The 16,465-nt window shown below is 39.7% G+C and overlaps 1 protein-coding gene across 11 annotated transcripts in view; it reads left to right on the forward strand.

The window, feature by feature from the left end:
- Positions 1–16,465, forward strand: part of AP2B1 (adaptor related protein complex 2 subunit beta 1) — a 142,204-nt gene that overhangs the window by 50,648 nt on the left and 75,091 nt on the right. For all 11 annotated transcript variants that reach the window (XM_055258827.2, XM_055258832.2, XM_063628561.1 and 8 more), the window contains 3 exons: positions 6,880–6,995; positions 10,453–10,618; positions 12,714–12,812. In XM_055258827.2, the coding sequence (XP_055114802.1) occupies positions 6,880–6,995; positions 10,453–10,618; positions 12,714–12,812 (381 nt within the window). The remainder of the gene's footprint in view (positions 1–6,879; positions 6,996–10,452; positions 10,619–12,713; positions 12,813–16,465) is intronic.

Genomic DNA, 16,465 nt, shown 5'->3' on the forward strand with positions numbered 1-16,465 from the left:
TCATTCCATACAGCCTCCCTATTTCTTGTTACTGGTATATTTTTCCTTGCATTCCTCTTTTTGTGGTTGCAATAGCTGCTTGAATCTCGGAGGATATGAATGATTCGTTTTTTGTTTCTGCGCTTTAATTATCGGATATTTTTTGGTGATGATTGCATATCTATACATATAATTTTTTAATTGAGATGTATACCATGCATACAGTAAAGTGCAGCTTGTTTCTATTTAAGAATGAGGTAACAGAAAAGTTGATTAGGACTTCTATATACATAGGCAGGGCTGTCGACTGTCAGGTTTCTGCTTTAGGGAAGGGGGTTCATTTTTACATGGAAGACCTCTTGAAGAGCCTGTCTGGTCTTAGAGGGCAGATTGGTTTCTAGCTTGGCTGCAGCCTTCCGGTAAGTATTATGGGCTGTAATTTATATTGCCCTGCTTCATCAGTCAGCAGTCCTCCATTTGTTTGTCTTCATTCAGAAATTTGTTGAAATTAACAGTGGCTTCTGTTCACTGTTTTTATGGGTTCAGAGCCCCATGTTTGTTCTTGCTACTTGATTATATGCAGTTCTGCCTAGAGTCAGAGGGTTGGACCATATGATTTCTCAGGAATACGAAAACAATTTGTACAGTATGACCAGTACTTTACAGGAACAAAAGGAGGCAGATGTGTGTCAGAGAATCTTCTATGAAATACCTGTTCCTAATTGGCCTTCCTTGTTTTTTTCAATTTAGTGCTGCTTCATGTAGTTTCTGTTGATAAATAATTTAATAGAATGGCTGTTACAGCAAGAAGTTAGCTAGTCCTGGGTTCTGTTCCTGGTTCTGCTAGCTCACTTGATTCAGATATTTAATGTTTCTCTTCATTGGAGAAATGGGAAAGTCTTTTTGTTGGATCTTGATATGTTAACATCGTTTTTATTACCACTATCACCACACGTCACAACTTGTTTTTCTTTTCTTTTTACGTTAACATATCTTACTAGCCGTCTACTTAGTATTAATGTAGATAATTTTCAGAGAGATTTTGGTAGCATAAGAGTAAGGTGGTTTTGTTCTCTTCACTGGTGTACGTAGCCATCTTTTCCACGAGACTGCCATTGTCTTATGACCTACCTCTCTGACAAAGCCATAAACAGTAATACAAAAATTATATCTTATTCTGAAGTTGAGACTTTCTACACCTGGAATTACTAGAAAGTGTTCTCAAAGCATCTAGATTCCTCAAGGCTGTTAGTCATGTATTGTGACTAATGGAAACGTTCTCCATAATCTTCTGGAAAAGACTTCTGATGGCTTTCACTTCTTCCTTTGACTAAGCGTGCTTTGGTGGGAGTATGACAGGATGTGAGGAATGAACTTTCTCAGGAAACTTAAGGTCACCCTTCAGGAATCCTGGCTTATCTAGTGCTGTCATCTCAGATTACCCGGATTTACCTTAGAACTTTACCTATAACTGTTTCAGCCATGAAGGTTTTCAGTTTGACAGAGTTGCCAAGCCAAGCAGTACCAGGAGAGGCAATGATTGCCTGTTTGCACTAACTCATCCATGGGACAAGAATCAGCAGCATAAGAATTGTAATGAACTTTCCGTATAGCTTTGGGAAGCAACAAGCTGTTGAGCAAATAAATAGCACTGAAAAAGCAATCCTATGGTGCTATTTTTTTGTTCAGTAACTTTTGCCTATTTCTTTCAGGAGTAAACAAACTCCTGGTCCTTTTCAGTTTTAAAAAGGAGAGAGGTTAAGGCACTAGGTTAAGACCAGGAGTTCTTCACTTTCTAGTCTTCTGGTTATTTTGTGTTTACTATTTCTAGTTTTTATATATTAGAATAAAATACTGGTTTGTGTGTCATTTCTTAAAGACAAAAAACATATTTCTCCTATTAGGAAAACTGTATTTGTTTACTATATATAATTATAGAACAAGTTAAACAAAAAATAGGGTACCCCGCTTCCCCTGCCTTCTGTTTCACCCTCTCAGATATGCAGTGGACATAATCTGGTAGACGTCATTTTGTATCGTTGTTTATATAGTGTTCTATACAAAGATGTGTTTTTTTATAAAAATGAAATCATTCCACAGATGCTATTTATTTACTTTGTTTTATCCTCTACTTTTTTTTTTTACTTACTAGTAATATCATGGACATTGATCCACGTTATAAAGAAAAATTTGTGTCATCTTTAGTTTCTGGTTTATAGACATAATGTGTGATTACTTGATAACTTACTGAATTTGTAACTTTATCCCTTATTATAGGACCTTAAAGTTGTTTCTACTCTTTTTCCAGATGGTGGTATAAGGAGTATCCTTGCAACTAAATCTTTGAACTCTAGTTGAAGTGAACATTTTTTCATAACAGTTATGCTTATTAGCCATTTGGGAATTGCTCACTCATGTCCTATGCACCTTTTTCCAATATGTTATCTTTTCCACATAGTTGTTTTAAAGTCTTTTGTAACTGGGATGTTAACCCTTCTTTTAGTTAGCACTTATTTTCCTAGTTTGTTGTCCTTTAGATTTCTTCTGCTTTCTTGATGCACAGAAGTTTAGATTTTTGTATCAGCTTTTCTCAGTCAGTGTTTTTCCTCAGGGGCACACTTAGAAAATTGTGCTTCACCTAAAGTTATATAAAATTCACTATTTTTTTTTCTTTTTACTTCTATGGCAATGATTTTATTTGTTTTTTGGGGGGGGGTGGGGAAATGAAGTCTTGACTTGTCGCCCAGGCTGGAGTTCAATGGCGCAATCTCAGCTCACTGCAACCTCCACCTCCCGGGTTCAAGTGATTCTCCTGCCTCAGCCTCCCAAGTAGCTGAGATTACAGGCATACACCACCACGCCCGGCTAATTTTTGTATTTTTAGTAGAAACAGGGTTTCACCATGTTGGTATGCTAGTCTTGAACTCCTGACCTCAGATGATCCACCCCCCTTGGCCTCCCAAAATGCTAGGATTACAGGTGTAAGCCATTGTGCCCAGCCCCTGTTTTATATGTTTAAGGGTAATTTTAATCAACCGGGAAATAATTTTAGTGAAAGATATGAGTAGAGTGGATCAAACACCAAAACAAATTGTTCTTTCCTTACTGTTATGAAATGTTGTCTTTATCATATACTGAATTTTGTATGTATTTCTGTTTCTGGACTTTTTGTATGTACAATGATTGGATGTTTACTTCTGTTCCTCTGCCATACTGCTTTAATGGTAGCTTTTTTTTTAATCAAAAGCAGTATGGTTGAGATGATAATTTTCTTTGAAAATTAATATCCCTGACATAAATATTTTTCAAATGTTTATACATCATGAGTAACATCCTTTTATTTGTATTCATTTTAATAATAATACTAAGGATTTACTAAATATGAGCTTTATATCAAGCACTGTGCTAAGCACTTACTTGTATTACTAATTTATGGTAATTCAATGCTTACAGTGGCCCATATTCTACATACTACATAATTTATTAATATAACAATTATAATATTAATAAATATAGCATATTTAAATTTTTCCAACTGTTTTGCTGTTGCAATAACAGCAAAGGAATTAATAGCTGAAAATGAATAAAATAGAGGACATAAATAGAATCAGAAGAAGGACAAAACTACATAAAAGACTGCAGAATTGGCCGGGCACGGTGGCTCACGCCACTAATCCCAGTGCTTTGGGAGGCCAAGGTGGGTGGATCATAAAGTCAGGAGATCGAGACATCCTGGTCAACATGGTGAAACTCCATCTGTACTAAAAATACAAAAATTAGCTGGGCCTGGTGGCCCATACTTGTAATCCCAGCTACTTGGGAGGCTGAGGCAGGAGAATCGCTTGAACCAGGGAGTCGGAGTTTGCAATGAGCCGAGATTGCGCCACTGCACTCAGCCTGGTGACAGAGCGAGACTGTGTCTCAAAAAAAAAAAAGACTGCAGAATCATTTCATGGTACAACAGAACCATCCTATATATGACCTCATATAAATGATCTCAAGGTGCAATTTTGTTTTTATTAAATTGCTTATAGTGGTTTAGATTGTTATAGTACTTCTAAAGATTTTATTACAGAAATTTTCAGGTGTACAATAAAGTAAAACTGAATAATGAGATCTTGTGTAGTCATCATGCATCTTGAGCAAATACTGATATGTTAACTATTTCCGTTTTATCTTCTCCCTCTTCCTCTTCCTTCACGTAGGTGGGATGCAAACACAAATCCCATATATCATCTTACTCAAGTAGTCCAGTGTGTATATCTAAGTGATAAGATACTTTAAAAAATACATTGTCACATTACCATGCCCAGCAACTAACAATAATTCTTAATTTTATTGAATATTCAGTCCATATTCAATTGTCCCTAATTATGTAAAAACGTCTTTTTTACAGTTTGTTTGTGCAAATGAAAATCTAAATATGGTCTGGGCCAGGCGCTGTGGCTCACACCTGTAATACTAGCACTTTGGGAGGCCAAGGCGGGCGGATCACTTGAGGCCAGGAGTTCAAGACCAGCCTGGCCAACACGGTGAAACCCTGTCTCTACTAAAAATACAAAAATTAGCCGGGCATGGTGGTGCACGCCTGTAATCCCAGCTACTCAGGAGGCTGAGGCAGGAGAAATGCTTGAACCCGGGAGACAGGTTGCAGTGAGCCAAGATCATGCCACTGCATTCCAGCCTGGGCAACAGAGTAAGACTCTGTCTCAGGTCTGCATATTGCATTTGAATAATGTGTCTCTTAAGTCTTTTTACTTACTTATTTTGGTGCCAGGTATTGAAGGAACTAGGTCATTAGGCTTACAGAATTTCCCACAGTCTGGATTTGGCTGGTTGTATCTTAGTGATGCTGTTTTATCTATTCCTCCATCCTCTTTAGATAATTAAATCTAGAGGCTTGGTAATTTTCTTGTTTAGAATTTTTAGCAAGAATACCTATTGGGTGATTCTCTGTACTTCCTGTTGCATCTTATCAGGAGGCCCATAATGGGGTGACCCATTATAGTACATTGTAATATATGATAGGCTGGTCCTTTACTTTTAGGATCTCTGTTCTGGTATCTCTCTCTTTTAAAAATGATCACTTATAGTTTCTGTACATTTGTTTTTTCACCTGTATTCTCTCATATTCTCTTCATTAATAAAAGATTAACAGATAAAACTCCATGTTATAGATTAATTATAGGCTATGGAAAATTGTTGTTTATCTAATGCCATAGACTTTTAAGTTTCGTAGCCCCAAAATTGGTAAATTGTCGAGTACTACAGTTCTTTGGAGTGTTTTGGATCATGTGTAACTTTGAAAATGTAATGGAAGTTGTAGACCCACTCACTGGAAAATATGCTTGAAAGCTCCTACAAAATTTGGCCATTTCATTTCAATAGGTTTAAAGACACCCTCTGCTATCTCCACTCATCCATGAACTTCAGTTAAAGACCTCCTACTTTGGCTTATTCTTTAATTATTCTTTCCTCCTACGATGGCTTATTCTTCTTACTTTTATCTCCTGGCTATCCAAGATGGGTGTGTGTGTTTCTCTCTTTCTGGACTTTTTGTATATACAGTGATTGGATGTCACTCCTACTCCTCTGCCATACCGCTGTAATGGTAGTTTTTTTTGGTGGGGGTGGGGGCATAGTCTCGCTCTGTCGGCCAGGCTGTAGTGCAGTGGCATGATCTCGGCTCACTGCAACCTCTGTCTCCCGGGCTCAAGCAATTCTCCTGCCTCAGCCTCCCAAGTAGCTGGGATTACAGGCATGTGTGACCACTCCTGGCTAATTTTTGTATTTTTAGTAGAGACCGGGTTTCACCATGTTGGCCAGGCTGGTCTGGAACTCCTGACTTCAGGTAATCCACCCACCTCTCGCCTCCCGAAGTGCTGGGATTATAGGCATGAGCCACTGCACCTGGCCATAATGGTAGTTTTTTGTTTTGTTTTGTTTTTTGAGACGGAGTCTCGTTCTGTCAACCAGGTTAGAGTGCAGTGGTGTGATCTTGGCTAACTACAACCTCTGCCTCCTGGATTCAAGCAATTCTCTGCTTCAGCCTCCCGAGTAGCTGGGATTACAGGCGCCTGACACCACGCCTGGCTAATTTGTGTATTTTTAGTAGAAACAGGGTTTCACCATCTGGTCCAGGCTGGTCTTGAACTCCTGACCTTGTGATCCAGCTGCCTCAGCCTCCCAAAGTGCTAGTGCTGGGATTTCAGTCATGAGCCACAGTGCCTGGCCTTTTGTTTGTTTGTTTGTTTTGTTTTGAGACAGAATTTTGCTCTTGTTGCCCAGGCTGGAGTACAATGGCGCAATCTCAGCTCATTGCAACCTCCGCCTCCCAGGTGCAAGCAATTCTCCTGTCAAAGCCTCCCAAGTAGCTCGGATTACAGGCATGCGCCATCACGCCTGGCTAATTTTTTTGTATTTAGTGGAGACGGGGTTTCACCATGTTAGTCAGGCTGGTCGCAAACTCCTGACCTCAGGTGATCCACCCGCCTCAGCCTCCCAAAATGCTGGGATTACAGGCATGCACCATCACTCCCGGCCTTGGTAGTATTTTTTTTTTTTTTTTTAAATCAAAAGCAATGTGGTTGAGATGATAATTTTCTTTGAAAATTAATATCCCTGACATAAATGTTTTTCAGATGTTTATACATCATGAGGAACATCCTTTTGTTTGTATTCAAAGGTTTCATTTGAACTGATTCACCTATCAGTTCAAATAATGAATAAAACTGTATCATATAGCTTGATATCTAGCCTGTAGTATTGCTTGGTCAAATAAAGTGCCTGATCATTTAGTTTAGTTTAGTTGATGCACCTGCATGTTTCAAAATTTTTATGTTGAGATGGTGTTATCGCAGAGATCATCTGACTTCTCATTTTTTGTATTTTTCTTCCCAGCAATCTGCAGAGCGCTGTGTAAGCACATTGCTTGATCTAATCCAGACCAAAGTGAATTATGTGGTCCAAGAAGCGATTGTTGTCATCAGGGACATCTTCCGCAAATACCCCAACAAGTATGTCCAAATACTTTTACCCCTCATTCTCAAATTACTTAGGAAATGTCTAAAGCACTTTGAAATTGCCTAGGTAAGAATTACTCTTTTGAATGTTCCTGGTCATAATAGGATACTTTATTAAAAATCGGAAACATAAAATGGTTAGCACAGGGATTAAAACCTGAGTTTTCACTCTACTTTCTTTCTTTAGGAAGAATTGAAGCTCTGCCTGAATATGCATTGTCTATTGGCATGTTTTAAAGTTAACCAGATTCTTTGATGGCAAAGTTACTGTTAAATAGGATATTTATATATTCTAGGTTGTTCAGGCATAATCTCAGTTTATACCTGTTATCCAGACATAATTAATGATTGTGCACCTTTTCTTCTCAGAAATACGTAAGTTTGGATGATATATCATATAGCACCCTACCACAAAAGCCAGGAATGGAACAGCTGTGCTATTCACTTTGCACGTTACCTACTACATTGTGGAGAATTACAGAACATATAACAGATTATCAGTCTCATGCCTTTTCTGAAGTATTGTAGTTACTCTCATACAGATCTAAAAAAAAATCTACATTTTCACTTCACAAGTTTTTCAGATTGAGGCCTCTTAGTATATGAAGCAAAAATACTTTTTTAGATTGGATTTTTGAAAACAAGTAATTAAGGAATCTGAAAATGAAATAAAAGCAGGTTTTATAAGCATCTTAAATCTCATTTTGCCTTACACTCATAGAGATACCTTATGCCAAAGTTTCTGATTGTCTTTTTTTTGAGACAGAGTCTCACTCTGTTGCCCAGGTGAGTGCAGTGGTGCTATCGCAGTTCACTGCAGCCTCCACCTCCCGGGTTCAAGTGATTCTCCTGCCTCAGCTTCCCAAGTAGCTATGATTACAGGTGCGTGCCACCATGTCTGGCTAATTTTTGTGTTTTTAGTAGAGATGGGGTTTCACTAGCCAGGCCAGTCTCAAACTCCTGACCTCAGGTGATCCATCCACCTCAGCCTCCCAAAGTGCTGAGATTACAGGCATGAGCCACCATGCCCAGCCCGCTTCTGATTGTCTTTAAAGATAATGTTAAATGAAGCAGCTTGTAGTAAGTTAGCTTAGTGTTGGGCTCAAGAATTAGTAGATATATTTTGGCAAGGTAGTAGTTTATTAAGCATTGTGTTTATTTTTAAAATTTTAGAAGTAGTTATTTTGGAAAGAGAACCACATACTTTTACTACTCTCCCAATAAAGAAGAGGGTCAGTTTCTAAACTTTTTTTGTTTTTGTTTTTGTTTTTGTTTTTGTTTTGAGACAGTCTCACTATGTTGCCCAGGCTGGAGTGCAGTAGCGTGATCTCAGCTCACTGCAACCTCTGCCTCCCGGGTTCAAAGATTCTCCTGCCTCAATCTCCTGAGTAGCTGGGATTACAGGTGCCTACCACCACACCCAGCTAATTTTTGTATTTTTAGTAGAGACAGGATTTCACCGTATTGGCCAGGCTGGTCTCGAACTTCTGACCTCAAGTGATCCCCCTACCTCGGCCTCCCAAAGTGCTAGGATTATGGGCATGAGCCACTGTGCCCAGCCTAAACTTTTTTTAATTAACTTTTTTTTTGTTTGTTTTCAGACAGGATCTCACTGTATTGCCCAGGCTGGACACACACCTGGGCTTAAGTGATCCTCTTGCCCCAGGCTCTCCAGTAGCTAGGACTACAGGCCTGTGCCACTGGGCCTGACATTTAAACTTATTAAGGGTGAAGATGTGTATCTGAACGTGATTGGTAGAGAAATGTGTCCATTTCTGGTTTGTGGTTAATAAGGAGTTAGGACAGTTTACGTTTAAGAAAGCAATCAAGAGCCTGGTTTAATCAGTCAAAGTAGGCAGATACTTAGTTAAGTGTGCTATTTAGTTGTCCACATCTAATTTACTATACAGGGTCATTCTAATGGTTAAAACTACATTAGCCAAGGGGATGGATTCAACATGGTAAGCCTGAGAGAGCTATAGATATGTAAAAATAAATATTTGAATTACTTCTTTCTTTGCAGAAATAAGTCAGTGCAGGCACCTTTAGAAGAACTAACATAAAGAAAGATCTCTTTGGGGCCGTGCGCGGTGGCTCATGCCTGTAATCCCAGCACTTTGGGAGGCCGAGGTGGGCAGATCATGAGGTCAGGAGATGGAGACCATCCTGGCTAACATGATGAAACCCCGTCTCTACTAAAAATATAAAAAAAATAGGCGTGGTGGCGGACGCCTGTAGTCCCAGCTACTCTGGAGGCTGAGGCAGGAGAATGGCATGAACCCGGGAGGCAGACCTTGCAGTGAGCCAGGATCACGCCACTGCACTCCAGCCTGGGCGACAGAGCAACACTCTGTCTCAAAAAAGAAAAAAAAAAAGAAAGATCTCTTTTATAAAAAGGAGAGATAAGTGGATTAAGGGACAGATTTACCATTTCTCATCCGGACACTGTTGTTGTCTAACTTCATTTGCCTAAAAATAAAGTGGAATTTCTGTTCCTGTCTACCATGAAGGCAAAATGGAACAACAGGAAAATTTTCTAATCTACTTATATGAAAGATTGTTACAAATACAAGGTAGTGGTATTATCTTACACCACAGGTTAATTTTTCCGTGTAAAAAGAACAGATGACAGTGTGGCTCGCACCTGTAATTTCATCACTTTGGGAGACCAAGGCGAGACGATCACTTGAGGCCACAAGTTTGAGACCAGCCTGTCAACAAAGCAAGACCCCCGTCTCTACAAAAAAATTTTTTTTTTTTTTTTTTTTTTTTTTTTGAGACGGAGTCTCGCTCTGTTGCCCAGGCTGGAGTGCAGTGGCGCGATCTCGGCTCACTGCAAGCTCCGGCTCCCGGGTTCACGCCATTCTCCTGCCTCAGCCTCCCGAGTAGCTGGGACTACAGGCGCCCGCCAACACACCCGGCTAATTTTTTGTATTTTTAGTAGAGACGGGGTTTCACCGTGTTAGCCAGGATGGTCTCGATCTCCTGACCTCGTGATCCGCCCGCCTCGGCCTCCCAAAGTGCTGGGATTACAGGCTTGCGCCCGAGTGCGGTGGCACTCAGTTGTAGTCCTAGCTACTCAGGAGACTGAAGAGGGAGGATCGCTTGAGCCCAGGAGTTTGAGGTTACAGTGAGCTGTGATCATGCCACTGCACTCTAGCCTGGGTGACAGAGTGAGACCCTGTCTCCCTGTCTCAAAAAACAAAACAAAAGAACATCTGATGAATTTTTATAAACGTTTTAAGGTCTAGGTCTTAAAAAATAATTGAAGGGAAATTTAAGACATTAAAATCTTCTGACTTAAAACCTATTCGTTCTCTTGACTAAAAGCTTTTACAGTTTGGTGGTTTGGTTTAGGGTCCCTTTTTTGTGGTTTTGCCTTTAGCCTTCACTATTAAATATAGTTCTTAGTTTTGCCCTCGATAACCATAGTTCATTTTTTTCACATCAGGTATGAAAGTATCATTGCCACTCTATGTGAGAACTTAGACTCGCTGGATGAGCCAGATGCTCGAGCAGCTATGATTTGGATTGTGGGAGAATATGCTGAAAGAATTGACAATGCAGATGAGTTACTAGAAAGCTTCCTGGAGGGTTTTCATGATGAAAGCACCCAGGTAAGTTCTTGTCTCTTGTCTATCCTAGTAGTTTTAGATGTCTTTGGGGAGATTTCAGAGAAAGCAAAGGATGTAGGCAGTTTCTTCTGTGTCTCTATTTACATATAGTGTGTTCATTTTTCTCCCAACAGGGATGTCCCTTTTCAGTTTTACTGATTTTTTGTTTTTGAGACAGAGTCTCGCTTTGTTGTCCAGGCTGGAGTGCAGTGGCAGGATGTTGGCTCACTGCAACCTCTGCCTCCTGGGTTCAAGCGATTCTCCTGCTTCAGCCTCCCGAGTAGCTGGGATTATAGGTGTGCACCACCACACCTCGCTAATTTTTATATTTTTAGTGGAGACAGGGTTTCACCATGTTGGCCAGGCTGGTCTTGAACTCCTGACTTTAGGTGATCCACCCGCCTCGGCCTCCCAAAGTGCTGGGATTACAGGCATGAGCCACTGCGCCTGGCCAGTTTTACTGATTTTTTGTTTTTTGAGACAGTTTCACTCTTGTTGCCAAGGCTGGAGTGCAGTGGCAGGATCTTGGCTCACTGCAACCTCTGCCTCCTAGGTTCAGGCGATTCTCCCACCTCAGCCTCTCGAGTAGCTGGGATTACAGGCATCCACCATCACTCCCAACTAATTTTTTGTATTTTTAGTAGAGACAGGGTTTCACCATGTTGGCCAGGCTGGTCTCGAACTCCTGACCTTAGGCGATCCACCCACCTCGGCCTCACAAAGTGCTGGGATCACAGGTGTGAGCCACCTTGCCTGGCCAGTTTTACTGATTTCTAATGTTAAAAACCTACATAACTCAGACCAGTAGTTCTCAAACTTCAGTGAGCATTATTAACACCTGAGGGGCTTTTTGAAGCACATGTTGCTGGGCTTCACCCTGAGAGTGTCTGACTCAGTAGGTCTGAGATGTGCCTAAGTATTTGCATGTCTTAAAAGGTTCAGGGTGATGCTGCTGCTGGCAATCCAGAACCACACTTTGACAACCACTGGCTTACAGCAGTAGTTACCACTACTTTTTTATTTTCTATCACCTAAGAATGACTACACATTTCTGTTAGTAATGGCTGTGACTCATTATAGCAGGGATTTTCGCTATGAGGCTGTGGTGAGGTTTGAAAAGATTATCTTTGGATGAAAATTCTGAGACTGCTTCTCACTTTCCCCTACCAAAATTAGAGCCACGGGACCAGGAAACCGATAAATTATTAAGCCCTTTTTTCCTGGCATTTGTACTCAAAGCAAATAGAAAATCATGTTTGTAATCTACTATAGCAATTTTAACAGACCTAATTCAAGGAGTATGTACAAGTCAATAGCTTTGTGGTTTAGCAGCCAACTCCTAATAGGCTGTAATCTGACATAATTCTACTGTCTTGGCTCTTGCCCCAGTATGACAGATGATTCCATAATTCCCCCCAAATTGTAGCTTTTGGTAGAAGTAAATAATGAAAGACTTGCTCAGGAGCCAATTTTATCACCATCGGTATGTTAACATATACTTTAAGAAATACAAGCCAGGCTCAGTTACTCATGCCTGTAATCCCAGGACTTTGGAAGGCTGATGCGGGAGAATCGCTTCAAGCCAGGGGTATGAGACCAGCCCTGGCAACATTGCAAGACTACATCTCTACAAACAATACAAAAATTTAAAAAATTAGTTGTAGTAGCTTGCACCTGTAGTCCCAGCTACTTGGGAAGCTGAGGCAGGAGGATTGCTTGAGTCCAGGAGTTTGAGGCTACAGTGAGCTATGAATGTGCAGCCTGGTCAATAGAGGGAGACCTTGTCTCAAAATAATAACAGTAATAATAATAATAATAAACACAGGTAACGATCTGGCTTAGAAACAAGCAATATTTTGTGCCAAAAATGCATTTCGAGGATAAAAGGATAAAGTTTTCAGTTGAATACCTTTGTATTTCCCACGAATACTTTTGACTGCTATTGTTGATATTGATTGAGTTTCAGCCTTTTGTCTCTTAACCAAAATCAGAAAGGCTCCATAGTAATTCATAGTTGGGGAAACACCACTTTGGAGATGATGGCAGGGAATAATGCCAGTGCCATTCTTTCACTCTGTCACAAATTATGTCTGTTTAGGTGCAGCTCACTCTGCTTACTGCCATAGTGAAGCTATTTCTCAAGAAACCATCAGAAACACAGGAGCTAGTCCAGCAGGTCTTGAGTTTGGCAACACAGGTAAGAAATCTGGAAAAAGCAAGATGTTGATTTGTCTTGTTTCAAATTGTAGGAAATTGTGAAACTCTTCCTAGGGGATTCATTTGGGGAAGCTTTATTTGAAGGAAGTATGGCCTTTAGATCCTGTTAAAATATTAAAACAATGCCTTTTTATGTGTTCAACTGAATTGTAGCTAATTGTATGGCTTTTAAATGAGTTGACTGACTCCAGTTTTCATAATTCATGAAAATTGAACCTAGACTCTTAGTTTAGTGAAGGACATACTTAGATGAAAATGACATGGTCTGATAGTACCTGCTTCACTGTGACTTCATATCAGCTTTCAAATGAAAGTACCATGTGGAAATAATAGATGCCTCAGCAAAATTTCATGCATTGTTCTACCTTCCAGAGTGGTTGCCTTTCTCACAGAAATTAAGTGCTTATGCTGCTTCCTTGAATTATTTGATATATTTGGATCTCCTTGGAATTATTTGATTTTTTTGGTCAGAAGAAAAGAAGTTTAGATGGATTCTGATCTCAGGAAAGTGGCAGCTGGCTTTAAAGATCAGGTCATTATATTAGATCCACAGAAATCAAAATAATTAGGTTTTCTAGTGTAACTAGTATAATGATCATCGGTCCATTGATGATTTAGTAATGTTCTTAAATGGATTTGCTAACAGGTTGGCTTTTTAGCAGGCTGTCAGGGTTACGATGTGTGTCTGCAAATGGAATATGATTCAGATATCCAGTTTACCATTTTTCTGTCTTTGTCATCCCTTTATACTGGTGTGGAATCAAAATTTAAAACCCTTTTACAGTACTTTGCCTAGTTCTGAGCCATAATTTTTCCTGTTATTACAACTTAAAAAAATTTATTTGTATAAGCTTTTTGAAGTATTTTAAAAACTTTCTTAAGCATCTTCCTCTGCCTGAAGCAAAGCAATTATAAACATCAATGGTTAATATTATATGTATTGAATTGAGCATTCTAATTTCCTGTGTCTGGATCCCATTTGAATCTCTAAGATGAATTCAAAACAATTTCTTTATTCCTCCCACCCCGCTGGCTTTTCTTTTTTTTTTTAACTCTGTTTCATGTTTTAATTTTAAACTCCTAAGTCAGGAGTGTCCAGTCTTTTGGCTTCCCTGGGCCACATTGGGAGGAGAATTGAGAATTGTCTTGGTCCACACATAAAATACACTCACAAGAGCTGATGAGCTAAAAAAAATCGCAAAAGAATCTCATAATGTTTTAAGAAGGTTTACGAATTTGTATTGGGTCACATGTGGCCCCAGGTTGGACAAGCTTGCTGTAAGTGGTCACATAGAATGACAGAATTAGAGCAGCTCACATTCTGTCAAAACAATTTCTAAAGAGAATTTTGGCCTTTCTTTCTCTCTGCTTACTGTAAATATTCAAGCAAGTATGTTTAGTAGTTTCCTCTGTTTTCACAAGTTCTCAACCTTATCATCATTGTCTGTTAAGGCCTATGTGTTTGTATTTAACAGGCACCATAGGAGAGCTGTATTACGGATTCTGGCCAGACTTCAAACTCAGTCTCATTGCCTCTTAAGTATTTATCAAAACTTGACTGAGATAAAGTATTTAGGAAGGATTGCTTAAAGGTCACAAGGTAGTGCTGTTCTTCTTACAGATAGTCTGAAATTCACCTCTGAATCAAGCCTTATTAATAGACATCTGGATACCTGGACTGCATTGTTTTTGACCCCTAATAAAATTGCTTTTACTAAATTACGGGAATACTATCAGTCTGTAGTAATAACAGTCATCATGGGAAACTACCCTATTTGGATCTGTTGTTAGCTTGTTATCAGAGTCATTACTTAACTTCATTATGTTTTCTTCTTTATGAAGCCCCATCAAATTCCTAACAAGTTTTGAATTTTTTCTGTGTATCAATGTAGCATGCCTGATCAGCTTTCTTTTCCATATTGGTTGTTTGAAACCTTAGAATCACATTTAACAATCTCCCATGGAAACTGTGTAGGCCATTGTGGTATGCAGTTTCCTGACGCTGGTTTTAATTAATGCTCTTTAGCCTTAGATGCATTTTTCATAAGCTTCCTAGAACAGGACAGGCTAGAAACTCACTTAATCCTAGTAAGGGTTAGAAAACGATTTCTGTTTTATAGATGAGGAAACTCAGAGAGGCCTAATTATTATGGGGCAGAACTAGAACTCAGACTCAGATAGTCTGGCTCTAGGTCTTGTCCATGGTCTTGTCCACTGTGCTATGCTTCCTCTCTAGTCTGAAGGTTAAGAATGACTTGGAGAATGCATATTCCCTGCCTGAAGCAATATTGAGCATAAGCCCATATGTATATATGTGTTTGCTAGTTTTAAGGTCTTTGTGGATGATTATTTCATGCTATAAATAATAAGCAACTTCTCGAGGCTTGCCCTTTTTCAAGACTGAGTCTAGCTCTGTCACCCAGGCTGGAGTGCAGTGGCGTGATCTCGGCTCACTGCAACCTCCACCTCCCGGGTTCAAACAATTCTCCTACCTCAGCTTCCTGAGTAGCTGGGATTACAGGTGCATGCCACCACACTCGGCTAATTTTTTTTTTTTTTTTCCAGTAGAGATGAGGTTTCACCACGTTGGCCAGGCTGGTCTTGAACTCCTGACCTGACGTGATCCTCCTGCCTTGGCCTCCCAAAGCGCTGGGATTACAGGTGTGAGCCACAGAGCCTGACTGAGGCTTGCTTTTTCTGTCCAATTAATTAATGAAGTCTGAGAAGTTATCATAAAACAGTAAGTATGCTGCTGGGTGCTGTGGCTCATGCCTGTAATTCCAGCACTTTGGGAGGCCCAGGTGGGCGGATCACTTGAACTCAGGAGTTTGACCAGCCTGTGCAACATGGCGAAATCTCGTCTCTACAAAAAATACAAAAATTAGCTGAGCATAGTGGCACACGCCTGTAATCCCAGCTACTTGGGAGGTTGAGGTGGGAGGATCGCTTGAGCCTAGGAGGCAGAGGTTGCAGTGAGCCGAGATTACGCCACTGTACTCCAGCCTGGGTGACAGAGCAAGACTGTCTCAACATACATACATACATACATACATACATATATACATACATACATACATGCATACACACAAATAAAACAATAATAAAGGTAGAAAGGGAAAAATTGGCAAGTCTAAATGTCCCTCAATAGTGGACTAATAATTAATGGTGCCGTGGGCATTACAGTGGAAAAGTGCAGTCGTATGCATCAACATGGAGAGCAACTTCAGAACAGTATATATAATATGAAACTGGTTTTATATGAAATAAATTGTGTGTGTGTGTGTGTGTGTGTGACCCGTCTGGACAAATACATACCACATTACTAATCATGGCTATTTGGGGGATTGGGAATTGAGATGGAGAAGGGTTGGATAATTGGGGGAGATTTTTTTTTTATGTCACATACTTAAAAATTGTGATGTGGTGTGTTTGGTAATTTCTTTTTAGCCATGAACATGTATACAATTATTTAAAAACCACCATAGCACAAAACAAGACCACCAAATTCAAGTGTCACTCCTTTTGGAAGCAGTTATGTCCTCTTTTTAACAGTTTTTGATTATTTAGATAATAGTACCTTTCATACTCTATTGAAATAGTTAATATTACGTGAGCTCCTTAAAGTCAGGCAGT

This window comes from Symphalangus syndactylus, chromosome 20, assembly GCF_028878055.3.
Source record: "Symphalangus syndactylus isolate Jambi chromosome 20, NHGRI_mSymSyn1-v2.1_pri, whole genome shotgun sequence".
NCBI classification, from domain to species: Eukaryota; Metazoa; Chordata; class Mammalia; order Primates; family Hylobatidae; genus Symphalangus; species Symphalangus syndactylus.